This window comes from Python bivittatus, unplaced genomic scaffold, assembly GCF_059951505.1.
Source record: "Python bivittatus isolate LINGU-HERP-01145 unplaced genomic scaffold, Pbiv_v1 ctg000020_np1212, whole genome shotgun sequence".
Lineage (NCBI taxonomy): Eukaryota > Metazoa > Chordata > Lepidosauria > Squamata > Pythonidae > Python > Python bivittatus.
The window spans coordinates 103,887,080-103,908,441 of record NW_028277030.1 but is presented as its reverse complement, the minus strand read 5'-3'; the positions used below and the strand labels follow the sequence as shown (position 1 = coordinate 103,908,441).

At 37.3% G+C, this 21,362-nt stretch overlaps 1 protein-coding gene across 1 annotated transcript in view; it reads right to left on the bottom strand.

Annotated features, from left to right (window-relative positions):
• The window catches only part of PLB1 (phospholipase B1), a 107,003-nt gene extending 85,906 nt beyond the window's left edge, over positions 1–21,097 (bottom strand). The window contains exons 1-13 of the mRNA XM_025172206.2: positions 21,074–21,097; positions 19,884–19,947; positions 19,356–19,414; positions 18,067–18,107; positions 16,672–16,715; positions 15,052–15,133; positions 14,096–14,147; positions 12,499–12,573; positions 9,744–9,806; positions 8,345–8,427; positions 5,666–5,744; positions 3,221–3,325; positions 499–597 (exon numbers count right to left, since the gene is read on the bottom strand). Coding sequence (XP_025027974.2) covers positions 499–597; positions 3,221–3,325; positions 5,666–5,744; positions 8,345–8,427; positions 9,744–9,806; positions 12,499–12,573; positions 14,096–14,147; positions 15,052–15,133; positions 16,672–16,715; positions 18,067–18,107; positions 19,356–19,414; positions 19,884–19,947; positions 21,074–21,097 — 870 coding nt within the window. The remainder of the gene's footprint in view (positions 1–498; positions 598–3,220; positions 3,326–5,665; positions 5,745–8,344; positions 8,428–9,743; positions 9,807–12,498; positions 12,574–14,095; positions 14,148–15,051; positions 15,134–16,671; positions 16,716–18,066; positions 18,108–19,355; positions 19,415–19,883; positions 19,948–21,073) is intronic.
• Between the last annotated feature and the right edge of the window lie 265 nt (positions 21,098–21,362).

Here is a 21,362-nt window from a genome sequence, read left to right as displayed (position 1 = left end):
ATGGAGGGCTGAGACAAGAACTTTGACATCATTATGTGTGTTTATGGATAAAAGAGAGATAGATCAAGATAACTCAGTGCAGCTCTTGTCATCCAAGACTGCAACCTTGATTCAAGGATTTAACTTTTGTCCTACCATATCAGATAAATGGGGTCATTAAAGTGAAGGACTTCCACATTCAAAAGAAAGTTAGAGCTCATCTTTTAACAGCAAAAGCCACTAATATCTGTTTTATGAGGCTGTTGAGTTGAAATTCAATGCATCAAAAAGAAACGTGGCTGAAGAAGTTATATCCAATAAGGTATAGTAGTCCAAACAACAGATTTGGCTTAGGGACCCCTGAATACAAATTCTTGGTTAGTCATGATGATCTGTCTCTGATTAGTCACTATCTCAAAGCCTCGTCATGAAGAAAGGGCCATATCAATTCTTATTTCAGTTCTCTCCTTAGAATGAAGAAACACTGTGAGGTCTTCCATGTATTTTCATGCCTCTTACCATATTGTTCCAGAGTTCTACTCCTACTTCAGCAGCATTTTTTTCCCCTGTGATTTTAAACAGTGTCTCCTTTGCTGAATAATCATTATCATGTTTAACCTGCAAAAGAATTAAGAATGGAGTACTGAATGATAGTTTTGCATCCATGGGCAAAAGCAACGTTAACAACAGGCAACCCAAGTACTTTATACCTTATTTGCAATAGATGGGAGGAGTAGATTCCAACATTATTTTCCCATGACTAAAATTTGATTCTGTTTTGTTTATTCTCTTTTCTTATCACATAGCATTTAAAAAAATATATGCACATAAAAAAACCCCCACAAAAATGTGCATCTCATATATACTACATAAATTAGTCTTACATGTGTCGTGCATTATACAATTAAATTATTAACATTTAAATCATTTTCCTTAACAAAAGAAAAATGGGAAATTAACTATATTAAATCTAAACTTATAAACAATCCTCCAAACAGGGCTATCAGCAGTAAAATGCTTATTCGTCTAGAAAAGAGAAGCTTTTTCAGTCCCTCATATGGAGAATGGGTGTCCTTCTAGCCTTTTAGTATCCTTTTGTTTTGCAATCATAAAAGGTTACAATATCCATTTCTGTTGTGCTCCCAGCAAAGCTTTGACAACTTGGCACCGAGGAGTTCATGGTCTTCTTTCCAACTCTTCCTGCAAGTGACTGCCACAGCTCCTACAGCTAATGCCCTGTATATAGTCCTCTAAGTGCAAAGGTCTGTGAACTCAGTTCCTGGTAGAGGGTTTGAACCCTTTAGAATAACATCTGGCTACTCATGTCTGACAAATCCCAAAATGCCTCCTGATGGTCAGTCTACCTTTCCAACCCTTTTATAAGTCATCTGACTTAGAACAAGAATGGGTGTTTATAAATATAGTAGAGTTTGTCCTGCAGAGGCCCAGGACCATGGTGACTTTAAGAGGTACCAGTATATACAGCCGCTTTGGTTTCTAGAAAAGGGAGGCTTAGCAGGGGCCCTCTCCTTACTACTCCTTCCTTGTGCTCTGCCCACCACCTGCTGGCACTGCCATTCCTTTATGCCTGCTCCACACACCTGGCTGAGCCAACAGCTGTGTAGGCTCCTGAACAGTCAGACTGCACAAGGCCAGGCCGGCAGCAGAAAGGAGTCAGGCAGGGCACTGAGCGTAAGGATGGCAGCTGCTGCAGAGACAGAGAACAGGGAAAGGACACCCTCTCCTTCTGCACCCCATTTGCTGCCCGCTGTGCCCAGAGGGAAAGAGGGAGGCAGGAGGGTGTGGGCATTAGCTGAGCACATGAACAGGCATGTAGATAGAGGTAACTCAGTTGATGTTGTACACCTGGATTTTCAAAAAGTCCACCACTGGACATTCTTGATTAAATGTAGAAACACTGGGTCCAGAGGAAAAGCCTGCTCAGGGATAGGCAATTGGCTAAAGGACAAGAAACAGAGTAGGAGTAACTGGAGACCTAGGTATTATTTCAAGAAACAGGAAGATTCACAACATGATGAAATATCTGTGGTTCTGTTTTCTTTGCGTAGCTGAAACACAGACAATTCCTAAAGCCATTTTGTAGAAGCAGAGAGTGCAGAAAGCAAGGATAACTGCAATTCAGAAATAACAGCAGCTTCTCTTTACATAGGGAAGTATATGTCTCTCTGAAGAAGAATGTGATTTTTTTTACCATTGTTATGGTAATACATACCATAATATCTGTTATGATCAGCATGCTTTTTTTAGATACATATTTAATTTTTAATTCAGGTTCTATGGGTACTCCATGCCAAAAATCTTGTTTTAAGATCTCATTTTCCAGGACTCCCTTTGCAATGTTAGTCCAGGGTTGTGCATTAGTGGTGGCACCAAGTCTGTATTGCTTCGGGTCCTCAGTTCCTTAAATCAGTGTTTCTCAACCTCTTCAACTTTAAGATGCGTGGACTTCAACTCCCAGAATTCCCCAGCCAATTCTGGGAGTTGAAGTCCACGCATCTTAAAGTTGAAGAGGTTGAGAAACATTGCCTTAAATCATCTTTGCCAAAAGACCAGTTCCAGGCATCTACAGGTGAACTTTCGAAAGAACCTTGGCTTCAATACTGGTGAGACACTGTCCGTCATTTTAGTAGGTCATTAGTGAACAAGTTGAACCAGGGGTCTAATTCTGTATAAGATTTTTCCCCCTATGTTAAAGAATTGCTTTGAAATGATGAAGGGAGCAGAATTTGATATATTTCTGTATTTCCTGAATACAAAAAAATCCACATTCCTAAATTCCACTCAGCATTTATTCCTCTATAACCACATGGAAAATTAATTTGACCTGTAGATCAAATTTGCTTCACTATTCAGCTGCCTACTTGAGATGTTCCGAACCCATTTTTTCCCTCAGAATAAAGCTGGTTTCTTTTCTCCTTAAAGCACCAAGCATGGCCCCACCCCAGTTTGGTGTAGTGGTTAAGGCACCGGGCTAGCAGCTGGGAGACCGTGAGTTCTAGTCCCGCCTTAGGCACAAAGCCAGCTGGGTGACCTTGGACCAGTCCCTCATTCTCAGCCCTAGGAAGAAGGCAACAGCAAGCCAATCCTGAAATCTCACCAAAAAAACTGCAGGAACTAGTCCAGGCAGTTGCCAGAAGTCAACAATGACTCGAAGGCACACACACATACAAAAAAGAAAAAAGGCCCTAGAAAGAATAAGAGAGTTGCAATTCTTACTTACTGTTGCGGGAGGCATATTTGCTTCTTCGAATGAAATCTGGAGAACCACAGTGAAATCACTCTTTAGGACATACTTTTCAGATGCCAGCAGGTTTTCCAAAGCATCCTACAGAAAGGGATAACAGGAGCTTTTTTTCTTAACCACAGAGAACAGAGTCCACTGTACACATTTCTCCCTGATTTAAATAAAATCCATTTATTATGCCTACTAAATCTGAATAAAAGTACATAGTCAAAATATAAAAGAAATACGGGGAAAATCTATGTCAAATAATCATTTATTTAGTGGCCAAGAAACATTTCACATAAATCCATTTTCTTAGAAAAGCCTAAGCCCAGTAAGACAATTGGATTTCACACTAGAAAGGGATTTCAGAAATGAGGACATCCCAATGATGCTCCTGCCACCTCTAAATAATCAGTAGGAGCAGATTTCATCAATTTTATCAGCTTGGCAACCAAGATGTCCTAGCTATATCCAGAATGGTCCATATTCTCAGTTCTCACCTCAGATTTAAGTTTTTAACAAACAGGCATTGCTTTGACAAGGAAAAAGGGATGATGGAGTGATGATTGTATGATGTAGCTCATCACGAAATGCTCATGAACATTGATAAGAAATGCAATACACTGATGAACCTGCTCAGAGTCCCAAGGAATAAGGCTAGAATCACTGCAGCTGCAAGTATTCAAACGGGCGATGGGAATGAATTTCATCTGTTCCAAATTAGAATGAATCCAAAGTTTATTCTTTATTTGCTGCATTATGTAATAATGAATGCTTCCATTTTTAAGATGCTATAGGAATGTTTGTTGCTTTAATGTAGGCTGGGCATGCAAATATATGTACTGCAACAGCACGTAAATTAGAACAAAGCCTGTGTAATGGAGAAATAGCAGCAGAAGAGGCATGTGTATAATAAGGACTTCAAAAAGCCCACAGTTTTAATGTACTGCTATCACCTATGAATGTCCAAACTAGGATTATCATATGTGGGTTGAAAAAATCTGGATGGCCTGAAATGACAGTAAAGAGGTTTTTGTAACTCTTTGCTCCAACTCATGGTCTACCCAATCTTTGCAGTCCAGATACCTTAGTCCAAATGGCATTAATATTCTGGGGAAGCTAAGTAGGATATTGAGTAGCCTTGTGCCTATTTTGCAGTTACTATTACTGGACAGTTTTCAACTTCCTGACATCTAACTGTTCTTTTTCCTCAAAGCTTTCTTCGTGGCAAAGTACATGCTTTGCAAGCCAAGGTTCCCAGGCAATATGTAATGGTATGTGGGAATGACCTCAGGAGGCAAGAGGGAGAGATGCAGACTGGACAACTGGCAGATAAAAGATACCTCAGCCCACAGAAGGAGGGGAGACATGGGAAGTGTTTCAGAAGGGACCGTCCCTAGTTTTCCAGAAAGTAAAAGGAAAGGAGGGGAGAAATGCTTTCAGTCTTGCAAGATTCTGTTAGGAGTTACAGTAAAGATAGAGTTAGTACTTATGCCTGCGCTTCTTGTCTGGACTACCTCGAAGGGCTAACACAATCCAAGATAGCACTAAATTGGGCTGGGAAAGGAACTTCTATGACACCCTGGAGAGCTGATGCCAGCCAGCTCAACAATACTGAGTTCACTGGACCAACGATAAGACACAATTAATGGCAACTTACTAAAGCTTCAGTTCCAATTGTCTTTGAATTTCATCCATTCCATTTTCTCCTACACCCTGCTCTTACAGGCAGCAGATCATAATAAATTTGACAGATTTTTCTTTATTTGTGTAATGAATGGGCTTGTTTTGAAAACAAATAAAGGGGGGGATTCAATTTAAGCTATGAAAACTGTATTGCAGTCAAAACCCAGCAAAATTAAAGTCAGCCAAACTAAAACAAATAGAGTAAGAGACACAGTAGTTATATTAAAGTCACATATGAGAGTCCTATCATGTGATATGTATGGTCTATTGAATTTGTTTTGTGTGAGAATGCTATTGTTCAAACACTATTATTTAATTTATTGTTTTATTATGTTTTGTGTGCTGTGTCTGAGGATTCATTTTATGCTGTTCTACTTAATTATCTTTAGATATTAGCTTAAAAAGTTTTACAATATTGACTATCGGTCACCTTAGGAAAACTTCTGCTTGGAAAAGCTACATATAGTTTTTTTTAAATAAAGACTCCTAAATGCTATACTTGGACTTACTAGCATCTCTCTTGAAATTTCTGATCTGGGCACAATTGACTCAATGCAACATATACCACCAACAATCTTGTGGCATCTTGTTCCAAACACTCTCAAACTGGCCATGATAGGCTCCTTGGTAGAAATGGGTGATACCATGTGAAAGGGGTATGAAATTAAAAAAAAAAACTAAAAAAGAGTTGTCTGTTTGTAATATACAACTGGAGGTACATTCTTTTTTCCCTAAACCCGGTATGTTGCTCACCTGATACGACCATTTCCATACAGACTCATCCAGTCTAGAACAATCGTTGAAACAAATGCATGGATTAGGAGCTATATTCCTAGAACATGTCAATAGGAAAGCAAAGTAAAAATATGCAAGGCTGTAAAATCCTCATTTAAAACATGAAGTTTCTTGAAATCTAGCAAAGGAAGAGTAGGTGTTTTCAGAAGGCAGTTTCTTGGCAAAACCAGCTAATTTATCTTTTCCTTTGGAACGTGCAAAATGTTTGAATTTGAAATATCTCAAGCTCAAAATTGGATGATATGACCTTCCTGGAAGTATTCCAGTGCTCTTTCAATCATTCCAATCAATTATTCAGAGAGCTGTTCAATCTTGAAATACTTCCAGATTTTTGGAACAGAATGGGAATACCTCCAGGAAGGTCAGAACAGCTGTTTTTAATTTGAAATAGGAAGTTTCAAGCTCAGAACATTTCAAATTCAAAATATTTTGCATATCACTACTTTTCCTCTTTAAAGGATTGGTAATGGGTTTTTTTTTCCTAGCATGGTAATTCCTTGATAAAAATTCATCTTGGTAGCATTTTCTCCTATGTATGTATTTATACATAGTATAAATAAGTTTTACTTATTGAGGTTCTGAGGTTCCAAATGCCAAGATACCCAAAAATCAGTAAAAATGTTCCGTGCTATATTCAATACACATAAGGAATGGCATAGTCATGCACAACATATTATGTCAGTTTACAGGTTATGAGACTTATCCCACCCAAACCCTTTTGATGTGTAGCATACACCCAAGGTGCTGTACATCCAAGTCATGTTTCCTTCTGTTCAATCACATATGTAAATGCAATGCACTCTTTGAGGCAGGATGGGAGAGGGAGGAGAGAGAGAGCTCCAACATATATTTTTAAAAGTCCCTGTTTATGCCATCAACTCCCTAATTCTTCAAAAGCAATTTGAAGACAATCTGCAGTTGCTTTCAAACCTGTCAACTTTGCAATGCTGAGAACAAGGAGCAAGAACAAGGAACAGATCTTGCAGCAGCAAAAATCCATCCACAGCACTCCAGATGAAATGAAATGAAAAAGAAGAGAAGGGAAAGGCTAAGCAGCTGGATGTTTTGCACTGAGCTCCTTCTCGGCCAAAAGAAAGAGAATCTTGTCAATTTCTCCCTGGCTTCTTTTGCTGGGCTGCTGAGAGGGAATGCCAGACTGTCAAGCCAGTGTGCCCCTTGCAGGGTGTGCCAGAGTGACCTAAGCTTAGGAGGAGTCCAGAGAGAGTGAAGGAAGAATTTCATTCAATAGGGAAATATCCCACCCCCAACCTCTCCAGAGCTCCAGCTGACAACAGTTTCCTAACAGTTCCTCTTGCCCTTCAGCTGAACCAGAAGGAAATCAATTCAAACATCAACCATGCCAAGACAATACAGGAGAGGCAAAACACCTCATCTGGAAGTCCTCTTAATTTCGATGTAAAGCAGCTTTTTGACCTAACAGGTTCCATCTCCAGCAATCACAACTTGCCATCCAGAGTCTTTTGGGACTGGAGGGCAAGAAATGCTGTTAAATAAATAAATACAGCAAAAGACATGCACTTACCATTCAAATATAGAAGGAAACCCAAAGATGAGTATTGGAAAATTGGGAAATTGAAAGATTAGTGTTTTTTTTTTTAATGCCAAATTTAAAAAATTCCAAATGGCACATTAATGACAGACTGTAAAAGATCCTGGAAATCAGCAGCTTATTTCCAATGGCTTAAATTCCACTATTAAGAAGCAGGAGTTCATTATTCCTACATATTTATTCCTCAAAAATATATAACTACTAATAAGACCCACTTTTTCTTAGAAGAAAATGGGTTGGGACATGGTTTTTTTGGTTTGGTTCCAGTGATATTAGCATCCTTCACATGAAACAGAATCTATCATAAATACATGTTTGTTCCATTTACATTCCATATTTTTGGCAGGAGCATAAAGTAGTATATATAGTTCTCCCCACTTCCATTTTCCTCTATAACAAGAATATTCCTGTGCAGAGAAAGTTTGCTGAAGGGACTTCCATGGCTGTGAGCAGATTTGAACCTGGGTCTACCCAATCCTCGTCTGATATCTGATACCACAAAGCAAAGTGTCCAGAGGGGGGAAATGACATTTATCTATTTTATTTATTAAATATGTTTCTATCCCGCTGTAATCAAACAGTCTTTCAGTAGCTTACGCGGAATATCATTGTGTTATCATGCAAGCTACATAATTTGTCATTCACGCAATATCATGATTCACAATATGTCACTGTGGTTTCTACTGGATGGCTGTGATCACACAGCCTGTGTTCTGCATGTTTAAGAAAGTAGAATAAACTTCCCTAACTTGGGAACTCCTCAACCGTTATGCTGCAAATGGGGAATTCGGGAAAGGCACCACACTAAGGAAGGCACAGCTACCATGTACTAATTAACATGTACACGTGGTACATGTTAAGGTACTATGGAAATAGGCAAAATGGCCCAGAGTGAAAACTTTTAGAAGTACAACCTAAATCACTATTGATTTGCTAAACCATATAGAGATATTTTTGGAACAAGCCTCTGGGGAAAAAAAGGGAAAGTAAGAAAACAACAATACATATCTAAAATGGAAGGGGGGGGGGGAATATCTCAATTTATAAATAGAAGAAATTTGGGTTACCTGACATAATTCAGATCTGTATGTGAAAGAGGTGAGACTGGGAGCAATGTAAAATCCACAACATTTACAAAGACTTTAGGAACCTGCAGTAATAGAAGAATAGTCAAATGAATGACTTTAATAGTTTCCTATTAGAGAAAAGGATTTCTATCATCAATCTTCACTGATCGCAATGTAAACTATTGTGACCTCACACACTTGCTCACTATTTCAGGATGGGGGAAAGGGGAAAGAAACTTCACTTAGACAGTGGATGCTAATTTAGTCCATGAAAGAGCAACTCAGGCAGTATTCATACAACTAACTTATCTAGGTCAGGTGAAGACCTACTGAATATTCACCCAACATGCTAAGCTTGGTTGGTATTATTCTTGGTTCGGTTTCTGAGCAGGTTGCACACACCCATCCCAATTGGCTAGTGTGAGTTTAATGTATTGTGTGAACCCAGAAAATGGATCCATTGAGTATCCAGGTTAAACATGCTGTTTATGGATGGGCATAACCGTACAGACAATAATGTGGTTATAAGCTTCTTGGGTTGTACTGTATAGTGAAATAAAATTAACAGCAATTTCATCTGTAGGTGAAACTAGATACAACAGGGGTGATGTATGAGTGTAATGAGAAGGGTGTGTGACATTGACACTGGATCCGATTCCCTTTCCTTGAAGCTCCAAAACAGCTTTCTCCAACCTGAGGGAGAAGGCTGTTCCATGCACACAAATACATGTGCATTTAACCTCATTTTAGCATTGGAAATGGAACTGCCTCTGTAATTCAGTGTGAGTAAATTAGGCAATCAGACATTTTCCCACTGGGGTTGTTACGTGTGGGCAAGTGGCTGTATTATAAATACTACAATTTTTCACAGTTTTTTTATTCATTAATGTTATTTATTTAAGAATTTGAATTGAGCTAATATTTATTGTTGTGCTATAAACCATCCTGGGACAGATATAACAGTGGGCAGGATTATATCTGTATGTCTGTATATATGTGTGTGTATCCTGTTAGTAATAATAGTAGTAGTAATATCAGCCTGAATTAATCCACTACAGGATGAAGGCCCTTTGCTTGAAGGTTATAGACCATAATCTGTTTTGCTGGTCTAGGACAGGTTGGTAGATAGGTACTTTTCAACTTTCCAGTCTAGGGCTGAAAGAGGGAGAATGATTGACTCAAAGTCACCCAGCTGCCTCCCATGCCTAAAAGAGGACTACAACTGGGTCTCCCTGCTCCCTTAACTACTATATCACACTGGCTGTCACTTATACATACATATACATATACATATACATATACATATACATATACATATACATATACATATACGTATACATAAACTTATATGCATGATTCCAGTATTTCAACAGTATCGAATCTGGGAAAATGCTCATACTTCCTTGTATAAAAAATCCAAGACTCCTTCAAGTTTCTTTATGCTGTTTAAGCAGGAAATAGCCTGTTCAAAATAAAACAATTTATATGAGAAAGTAGCCAAGCATGCAATCCTTTTTCATTCTAAATCAAACATTTCAAAATTTTGTCTGCCTCCCATTACTGTCAGTTCACCTGCACAGAAAGGAATTTCAAGTGTTCGGTAAATATGACCTGAAAAGAGTGGGAATCTTTCATTTCTTACCATGTCACCATCTTAATTTAATCAATAAAAAAGATGGTTATAGATTAACCATCTCCTTTCCTGCACTACATAATCCACATTCAATCATTTTAGGACTAAACCCTAATTCGTAACTGTAGCAAATGCTTTTTACAGGGACTCTGTTAGATTTTTCTTATGCTAAAATTATCATATATTGAAAACTTATTTAATATGGATTTGTGCTGACAAATACCATGTACAAATTCCAAGGCTTATGATTTAGTTTACACAATATTCTATGAAATGCTACTTATTGTTAGATTAGGTATGGGGCAAACAATCTTTTTATGACTTGGCACAACATTTTCTAAAAAATGAAAATCAACTTCAGAGGCCATGACAACAATGCAATGACAACACCAGAGGTGCTGGACCACCTTGGATAGTATCAAGAAGAATTTAAAAGCAAAGAAGGTATGTTAATCCTAGATATATTTTAGTTCCTATTCCTTTTTTTTTTAATGCAAAAAAAAAATCATACTGCTGGAAATATTTGCTGCTGAATTTCAACATGGTGATCAAGAACTCAGAGAGGGTGGTGATGGTCCCCAAATAGCTGTATGGGGCTTGCAGGCTACAAGCTGCCCAGCCCTGCAATTGGCCAACAGTCGTTAACTCCTCTTTCTACTTCTAATTGTATCTTTCAATCACTGTCCCATCATCCATTGGCTTTCAACTTTGCATGGCAAGAAACTGAACAAAAGTCTCAATGTCCATTCGGACAAGATGAAAATAAGAAGCCAATCTCTTCCACATTACTTATTTATATGTAGATGTAATGTAAAAGAGATGGTATCAATTATACAGTTGTTTGAGAGCCTTTTTTTATCCATCAGTTCATCTATGATTTAAGGGGATTTGTTTTTCAGCTTACAGCAGTGCCAAGGCAGAGTTTTTCAGCACAGATTAAAAAAAAATGGGGGAAGGAATTAAAGGGCAGTTTCATTCACATTTTCCTTAACAGCAAGCCAATTCACAACTCCCAATTTCCACCCCACCTCCATTTGTCAGCACTAAGACTTGTTCAGCAATGGGAACTTGCATGGATCCAACTAGCTGGCAAGAGTGTTGTCTAGATTCCTTCTATAAAATGAATGTATTAAATGTGGTAATGCCAGACAGATTAATTCCCCAATGATTACATTTCACTGTCCCCTAGGTATCAGTGTCTCAAAGCAAGCCTCTGGCCTGCGTTGGGGGAAGAAGTCGAGTTCTTAAAAAGAATGAAATGGAACAGAGCATCCATTTGCCTTTTAAATCCCCAACCACATCCCTCAAAGGAAATGAAGACCTCTGCTTATGCAGGCCTAGAAATGATTATCTGAGAGACAACAGGCAGGAATTTAATTTATATCCGTACCCAAGAAACTCAGGGAAATTAACTATACCAGCCTGTTGGTAAGATCAGGGTTAACTGCTATTTTCTGTCTCTGGAAAAGTTCTGAGTCAGGTTTACTTACTGTTCTGAGTAGTGGAGACAATTGCCCTGGCTTCAGAGTCTTCTCCTACATGGTTGACTTTAGTGTAGATTTTGACAAAAATTTATGATTTGCATCATGTTCCAGTTATTATTTGTATTTTATGTGTACCTTTAGGCCCTATAATCCTACAAATATCTAATTGTGCATGGACACTTGGAAAATATAAAAATCTGCTCAACTTTTTTGAGAATTCAAAGACAAAATTGGGCTAGACTAGAAACTTAAGTTCATAAACATAGATGCAGGAAGGAAGCTTGGGCTCATCTGTTACCTACTATTTTACCTGACAGACTGAAAGCATAAATGAAAGGACTTTTCCATTTTAAGTTATTAAGTGTGTTATCAAAAACATTTTTTCATATTAAGTTATTAACTGCGGTACTCCTAGCAATTAGAAAATGTGGGAGGTAACTGTTACTATTCACTTATTTAAGAATGTTTATTCTCTCTACAGATTTTAATTTGCAGAGACTTGATTAAAACTCCAAGAAGAGAAAGTTGCTGAGCATATCACTTAGGGAAATGACTTATTTTTTAATAATACAAACTATTATGTGCAATATGGTATTAAAGGAGGAAAAAGGCCTTATTTGGGAAGGAAAAGCAATCTCACAGCATTGCAATGAAGCTCCACCCATTTTTACATGCATTGCAATTTTGCGTGAGCAACGCAGCTTTTATCATTCTGACAAAAGCAGCAAAATCCCGCAGATGTCACTGCCTAGACCCAGGACCATCTGTAGGAGTGGTCAAAAGAGTCAAGATGGCAGCCATGATCATGTAATCAAAACCCCAGCCCTTTTTTACATGAATTCTGGGGCTCTGAACACATAGTCATGGCTGCCACCTTGACTTTTTTGCCCCCTACAGATGCCCCTGCCTAGAATGGCTTGTATATGCTAAAGAAAGCTGGGGCCACCCAAGGAAACATCAAAATTCCACCATTTGATTGTTCTTTAATCCATTTTCTTGGTCAGTTTGTGAAGTAAAAACATAAGCCTCTTATTTACCTGGGAGTCAGAATTCTGCGAAGAACACAGGTGAAAAACTGTGATTAGCTTCCAATCATTTTGATAGTCAAATGACTAAAGGGAAAAAACACAAGTGTCACAATGCAGCTGAAGAGGTGAAAGGGAACAAGCGACAACTGTCCTCAATATTTCTGAATGGCCAGATCACAATACCTGTCCTAAACAGTCTGGGTTTGTTTCATTTTCTTAACTAGGAAAGACTCTTGGCCTAATCACATCTGATTTTTTTTTCCTCTAACGACTCCTGACAATAAACTTAGCAAACTTAACTATGTTGAGCTGTTAATGTCCAAGCTGCCCAACCTCCTTACTTCAGGGTTTCTAGCCCAGTCTTCTTGTGAGCAATATAAATGCCTCAAGTACAATGGCCTATTTTCTTTCACGCCAGGAGTCCTCCATTTAGAGCTAGAGTAGCAGCCGTGTGACTTGACTGGTTTTGGTTCAACCCAGTCCATCAACCCAGCCAGTATGTAAGCCATTGTTCACGGCAGCATGATGATATGAACTAGGGTACTATGACAAGTTCAACAAATCAAGGCCAAAACAAAAAAATATGGTTTAAAATTGGGAAGTGCAAAATGGCTCATAGGTTAGGGTTAGGGTTAGGTTACAGGCAGAGAAGGTACTTCAAGGTAGTGATAAAAACAAACTAGAATGAAGGTTTCAAGTTACAGTCACAAAGAAGGATTGCATTGTGTCCTCTCCACAATTTTACCAAAACCTGTTTGGAGAACCAACACAGAAAAAAAAGATTCTTCATAGTTTGGACTTTGTAAGAACAACATCTGTTTAAGTATTAGGAAAAAACTCCAGTTCCTATCATGAAAAGAGCTGAATATTGCACAGGTAAGATGGGAGTGACTAGAGTGGGGTCCCTCATATAAAGCGCTTCTGTGATAAGAACGGCTCCCACCAAGCTAGAGGTCTTCAAAATTCCCCACCAGCTGGGAACTAGATATTAACATACCTGATACTTAAAAAAAAATGTTTTCCATTATTATAGTACATTTTAGGTACTCTTGTTGATGGATAAATAAAGAGGTTAGCTGGCGTTTTTTTTTTTAAATTTCAAAACAATTGTCCGAATTAAAGGGAAAATATGAATGCTTGCTCTGGTTCCCTATGACCAAGAATTAAATGCATCTAGCTCCCATCTTATATAAATATATTAATTTTTAAGGTTTGACCACATAATGTTATGAGCAAGACAATGCAAAAGACAATGGGATATGACTATAGGTTCAATTGATAGTCTTCCATGTCTTTGTTTCCTTAGCATTTTGTGTACCCTAAGTCAAACTTAAAATGTCAGTGCCTCCATCCATTCAGAGAATCCAAAGTAGAATTTCAAGTTACAGTTAATCAGGGCTGATCCTGTCACACAAGTTGCACAGAGACACAAGAGATCAATAAATGGTGGTAGAACCACTACCTGAATGCACTGGAAAACATGTGTTAGCTCTAATAGACATATATGCTACAAGGATGAAAATGCTTTTGGCCAACACTGAATATTCAAGAGGCTATTATAAACATAAGCGGATTATTCTACTATAATGTGTTACGATGCACATACCTGGACCTCTTTCATGCTCTCCACAAGTTCTTTTGCTTGATCCAAAAGATCACTGTGCCGCAAATCAGAGAGATAAATGGTCAAGCAGGTAAATGTTCTTTCTTTGCTGATAGAAAGATGAATTTTCATCTAACCTGAATTATTTTCACAGAAACCAGGCTGTTCCAAACCACAAAATGGCCCTTCCCTGAATGATGATTTCAGAAGCCAAAAGCAAAGAGAATGAGCAGGGAAGTGCAGTATTTAGAGAGAGAATCTGGGTTCTCTGCAATGCTTTTTCAACTTCTTGATAGAATTTATAACCAAAATGAAATAAATTCTCATCAAATGTTTCATTAACATTCATAGCCCAAATGAAATCAAACATATTCAAAACAGTGAAAGAAATTTCCAGTGGGATTTCCTGTGCAACTCAGATTTCTCACCCCAAATTAAAAACTTAACTCTTTGACCAGGCTTTCTCCTAAGCTGTTTCCTTTTTATTAACAGTCCTGATTATGAATGAATTAATTAATAAACTATTGGCCTTAGTGTCTTAATGATTTTAACCACTTCTTTGCTTTTCCTATTTTTCCTGTTTTATTAGCTTTCCAATAAAACTATATTGGAAAATTGTATTTATTAAAATTATAGAATCCTTCTGACAATTTTCTAAAAACAAAAAGTTACACAGAAATGCAGCAAGTAAATAAATAAAATGAAAATTATAAATGCAGAAGGGAATTCTGCTTTTCTGCTTCTGATATTAGCTGATGTTTTGTCCTATTTCTCTGCAAAATATCAGCAACAGAAGAAGGTAGATTAAACATCAGGTATCTATAGCATCATTAGGTAATTGCTCTGATTTCAAAAATATGTCCTTGAATTCTTGCAAAATTTTAATCCGCATCATTCATCACTGAACCAATGACACCCCAGTGAACAAGTAGCAGCCAGGTCATAAAAGGTGAACTTACGTAGTTCCATTTCTTGATAAAGTCCCATTGTTTCCCAAAGGAGAGTAATATTGCACGGAAGGATTAAACTTCCTAATAAGAGCTGAAAGACATAAACTTAGATCAGTTTATTCATAGACTCTGGAATTGCTTGTATAAACATGACAATGAAACCACTGGGCAACAAATTTTGGGGCTTGGTTTTTTTTTTTTTTAATGGATACAAAAGAATGAGAGCAAGTGATAACAAGATCAATTGTAATATAATGAAGTAACATTTCCTTTGTGTTGAACTTGAACCCTGAAGACTTCATGGCCGCATCCATGTAATTTTCTTGGCAACAACTGGAAATAATTTGTCATGGTCTTCTTCTTAGTCTTCAACCCTAGAATTTTCAAGCCATCTCTCATCCTAGTACTAACCAAATTTAACGAAGCAAGCTTTCTGAGATTAGCTAAGGGTGAGATTTATATTATTTAATGAATGCTAAAAGAAAAAGAATTGCAAAATAGACAAAATAGACAAAATAAGTATAGTTGGTTCATATTCAGAGTGCTTATTACTGATTCTTCATCATACTAGAGGAAAATGGGTGAACTTTGGCTGTATTTTGGGCACTATTTTTCAGTAGGAAGAGTTGCTGGAAGTTGAGTTCAGCAATAGCTGAAGGGCCAAAGATTCCTCACTCTCAAGTTCAATCAAGAGATGGACAGAATACATATCGAATTTACAGATGACACAAAATGGGGGGAAGGTTTATCAGAACTTCCAAAGACATGAATGAAATTTTAATGAATTTGACAGAAAAGGTAAAGGTGGGCAAAAATTAATAAAATAAAAATAAGTTTTATGAGGGAAGATTAAAAGGTACAGACAAATTCAGCCTGGAGAAAAAGAAGACTCAATGGAGGATATGATGGCATGCTTCTAATGCCTCTTCTAATGTCACTTAAAAAGCAAAGACTTATTTTCCACTGCCCCAGAGATCAGGACTGGATCAAACAGACCTGAATTAGGAAAGCACACTTCAACAATGAAAAAAGCTTCTCTAGGGAGACAATGGCTCTTCCATGCTGAAGGTCTAGAAACAAAGACTAGAGAGATATTTGCCTGAAGTGCTCAGGCTCTGGTTCTCAGCCTTTTCCATTATACGGACTACTCATTGTCTTCAAAAGCTTCTACAAACCACCACATAAACAAATAATTTTTAAATGTTTAACTGTGCCAGATAAAATCCATTGATCCCTGTTTGGATTCCCACCTTCTAACCACACATGCGCAAAGAACAATGATTCACCACTACATAAATCCAGAGAATATTATACTGCACAACAAAGTACACTGCAATTAATGTAATGTAACATAAAAGGAGTGTATGGGATTATATTATTATTACATTATCTTCTTTTGCTTCCCACAGACCACCTTCATCCACCAACAATGGATCATCGTTGAACCATTGTTCTAGTTCTAAATTTTCTGCACAAAGTAAAGGAATGGGCTTGATTACCCACAAGGCTGGCATCAGCTTTAATTATGTAAGATCAGGAAGCTGAACAAAATGGTAAAAACGATTTCCTGTCTTAAAATTATCTGACCACTGAGCAACATAATAGTTCTGTCAAGAATTTAAGACACACCTGTTAGTATTCTCATGCTCGCCTGAGTAAAGTCTTGTTCTGTGCTAAAAATAGAAATATCAATTAAAAATTCCTTTGCATAAAATAATAATGGAGCCCAGTGCGGACTAGCTGCATATTAGGCCTCATCTTTTTCCCTCCCCTCCATATAATGTCTATATTACCTTTGAAAGCAGTTCTCAGTTACTTTGATTGTGGGTTGTCCTAGCAAAGAAACATCTTGCCTAAAAGGGATTATTTTTGAGTCTAACAATCATCTTTTTTTTTCTCCTGGCTATTAAAATCTTAATTTCTGTTATTCAATGTAGAAATGGAGGACAAACTAAACGTTACATAAAAATATGTCAGATGATCTTTGATAGTGTAATGTGCTATTTGGATGAGAAGATGTAATTTCTGATGAAGACAATTGAGAGCAGAGAAATTCCCCCTTCCCTACCCGTTCATCCACTTAAAATTGGTAGTAAATTGCATTTTTCAATAATCATGGTCAGAAATGAATCCAAGGGCTGCAGAAAAGAAGGGACTGCAGATTGCCACCCACCCCCTACATTTATCCCCTTCTCCAAGTCGTCTCCATATTTACAACCCACCCTCAGGAGGTCTATGTGGTTTTTATAGTAAAAAAAATATAGAGGGGTGGAAGAATGAAGCATGGGGGGAGCTGTATTTAGAAACAGAAAACAGTGAAAGGGGGTTATTGCTCTTTCCCATTTCTCTACTCACAATCTCACAATTTCTTCCATTTTCCTCATTTAGTCTACCAATTCATGCATTTGGTGCCCAACCCTGTTGGATGTGAATTCCTTTGGCTTTACTTATTTATCATAATTTCTATTAAGAAACTAGAGAATTCAATTCTATAATAAAGTTATATGCAGACTCTTTTTATTTTATTTTTTTACTTCAATATGTAGACTCCGCTGCAGTGGAGTTTCAGTTCACACATTGTATGATAGCAATCAAAATTGTCCGGCAAATATTTTATATTTTTGATATAATGTTAAAAATGCATTTGGATAAACTTTTATATTTTACATTTATACATGAAACAGATAGTATGTGATGCAATAGTACCCCTGCCCAGTGTTGTGTCACAAATGAAGGAAATGTGATCCTAACGTTATGGCATATATTTGATTATTTAGCTGTTCTCTATTGGAACAGCTTACCAGTTGGACTGGTCAAATATTTGCTCCATTTGCTGGCCCGCAGAAAGTGCTGATGGTCAGCAATGGGTCTCTCCTGCTGTAATATTGTGTTCCTTCTGCACTGATTCCTGCCTTAGGCAAATTTCTTCCATTAATATTAAAGTGAAGGCAGCATCTGGAAATCTGCAAAGCACATTGGTGAAAAATAACTAACATGTTTTATGAACATAATAAAAGGTAGTACCTTTGGAGGAGATCTGCTTGCTCCTTTCCAGAATGTCCCATCTGTAAATAAAGACAAAAAGGAAGATGAAGGCAAAATTGTTTTTTTGAACTGTTACCAGGAAAGAAATGGTGAGGAGAAAGGGAGAAAGTCAGGGAGACATAGGTTCCTAGGTCTACACTGGAAGGGGAATTCTATGACGTTAATGAATTCTGTGCCTGCTCCAACATTGTGATCTGTAACCGCAAGAGAAGAACCGAAGAGCACGGAGCAGGCAGAAGAAGTGCAAAGGAAGTGCCAGTTTGCATCCAGAAGAACTGCTGAGATGAAGAAACAATGGTTGATCCCCTACTTAAAAAAAAAAAAAAACACTTGTCTAATGAAGAGAATTTGTAAACTCAAAAGTTTGCACACCATTTTGTAACCTTTAGTTGACCTAATAAAAGTACTTCCTTAATAAAGATTTTGACATTTTCCTTGAAGAAAAAAAAATACTATTTTTTGTGGAAAGATTATTTTTTTGAGAAGCCATCTGAAGAAAAAGAGAAAATGTCATAAAGATGTTCTGGTGGCAAACTTTCTAAGTTTAAACAATCTTTAAGAATGATGGAGCTGGAAAAATGAAGGTTTTAGCCAGGAATGATTGAGATATATGGACAGAAAAATAAAACAGGAGCAAAATCATGGATGGCTTGGAAAACCAGAGTGAGTTATTTGTATTTAATCTGGGAATGGAAACAAAGCAAGTGTGGGTATTTAGCAGGGACATGATTGGAATGACAAACCCTGTGAATTATTTTATCAGTAGAGTCCTGAATAGATATGAAAGTCAAGTTGAGAACTGACTGGGTTGTGAATTTAATTTTTGTAAAAGGAGTAAAGAGAAAGAACTGCATTTTTTTCCATTGGAAATGACACTAGCTGGCAATGGACTGAATATGAGAATTAAGCCAGGACTCATACTAGAGGGTTAAGCCAAGATTTTCTGCCACTTTAATATACTACAATATTACCAATAGAAAAAGAATGTATGAAGAAAAGAGAGCATGGGAGAAAGGCAGAAGGTTTTACAAATCCTTTTGGATGTATGGAGCTTGAGATGCCAATAATTCACCCAAGAGAAAATATCAGATAGGAAGAGAAAAATAATGAATGTTGCAGATCAAGCAGTTGGTAAGAGCATGGCTGCAGGAGCCAGTTCATAAGTTGGCAACCTTCATTGATTCAACTGAATGGCAGTTTTTCTATCCGGTTAAAGACTACTGTACTTTGCACAATCCCTTTTCAACAGAATTCACTGCTATACTCACACTTCCCAAACTTCCTATAGCAGCAACTACTTTAATGTCTGATGGTCTCAGGGTGTGAACTGAAAAGATAAATAGGCTATCAGTGGACCAAGTACAATAATAGTTTTCCTGATTTCCATTTATTTCAATTAAAATAAAGACAAAGCAAAAAAAAAAGTTACAATTATTTTTAAACATGCATATCGCTTTATTCTGAAAGTGGGTATATGTATATGTTATGTCTGTGCACCCATACATACACACACACACACACACACTTAAACACTATGTGCAAAGCAGATAACATTTGATTGAAATCATTCTAAATAATAAGGATTACTCTGAAATATTTTATAATAATTAATAAAACAAAAATATAGTTAAGGAATGAAAACAATCCCATTCTCATTTTCATATGGTCTGAATTACATTTTTCCTTGATGATTTATCTAGGACTTGGATGGAATAAGTAAACATGACTCCCACATTTTATACTCAACAAGATAATTCTTATCTTTTACTTTCAATAGGCTCCCTAGATATAAATACCTGAAGATGAAGCTTGATGAGAAGAACTTTGTAATTTGCAGGAATACCATATGTTTCTTAGGGGCTGTAGGAAAAAAAATGTTGTGTTTTAGAAAATTTGAATGCTTGAAGTATGCAGTATGCAGACACGTAATGAAAATGGAACGGATAATCAGATCCACAGCACTAAAACAAGAAAGTTCATCCAGTCTTTCAGGAAATATTTTCCAATAGAACATGTCACTAAAACTTAAAAAGATTGTTCCAGTAAGTAAATGTCAGCAGAATGGCTGTCTACATTCTTTATCAAATATCCTGATACTTTCCAAATAATTTCATTATTTATTAAAGGAGGCTTTGGGCTTGTACCTCCCAATCAATGTTTTCTTCATACTAATATTCTGCTACCAGACAGCCTGTAGTAATTTTAACCACCCTTTAGAAGGTTTTGGGGACTCCATGTGAAAAAAGAAAATCAGAAGTCTTGAGAAAATCAGAATCCATAGTTCCCTAATCTATGCATGAACCTCTCTATGTATTCAGGAATAGCTATAGCATGGAGATAGTACTCTAAGCACAGTGAAGACCCTGACTGATTCTCTCCACTAATCAAGACCTGACATTGGAGCTGGCCCTATAATTAGGCAGATGGAACAACAAGCCTAGATAGATAAGGGCCAGCCTATTAAGCTAGCTGGACTAGCAACTGGATCTTTCTTTAACAGTGGGTTAAAGATCAGTGGGTTACTATCTTCCATCGTTGTTGAGCTAGCAGACTAATTTTTGTGCCTCAGATACTGTATGTTGTGCTGCGTACTTAATTAAGCAGAACAGGGCAACAGAAAATTCGGGAAAAAACTGCAAAGAAGAAGCCACCTCCATTGCCTCCCATTATTTTCTGATTTACTCTACATAATGATGCAGCTGGCTTTGAGTGGGAGAAACTGTGGTATATGTGTCTGTCTTACAACCCTAAACTAGCTTGCTCTGCTGAACTAGTAGAGGCTGCTATCTCATGTCATTGAAATTAAATTCATCTGCCAGGCCAGCCAGATTTGATAAGTGGAAGGCTAGGGGCCTGAGAGTGCTATCCTTTCTAACTTCATGCATATGCTTTCCCAGTCCAAAATCACCATTTATGTGGGAGAACAAGTTTGAAAGATGTCACACAGCCCCTTCCATCTTGTAATTGTGTAGAAACAATGACTTACCTCCAGCTCCATTTCTTCTTTCATTTTATTCTTGATTGTCAGAATATGAGCTGCAGTCCCTTTAAGAAAAAATGTGTTGGTTTTCTTATTTTCCTTGCTCCCCTGACCTTCTTTTGATTCACAGTGATTGAGTCATATGGTTGCTTTGTGCCTGTAAATGTTCATTTTCTACACAAACAACAGGGCAAATTTAAAAAGATACACTTGCTAATGATTGGATTATGGATTCTTAAAAATGCTTAAAAGTGCTTCCAATAACAACATCTGATTAAAGTATCTAAAACAATTA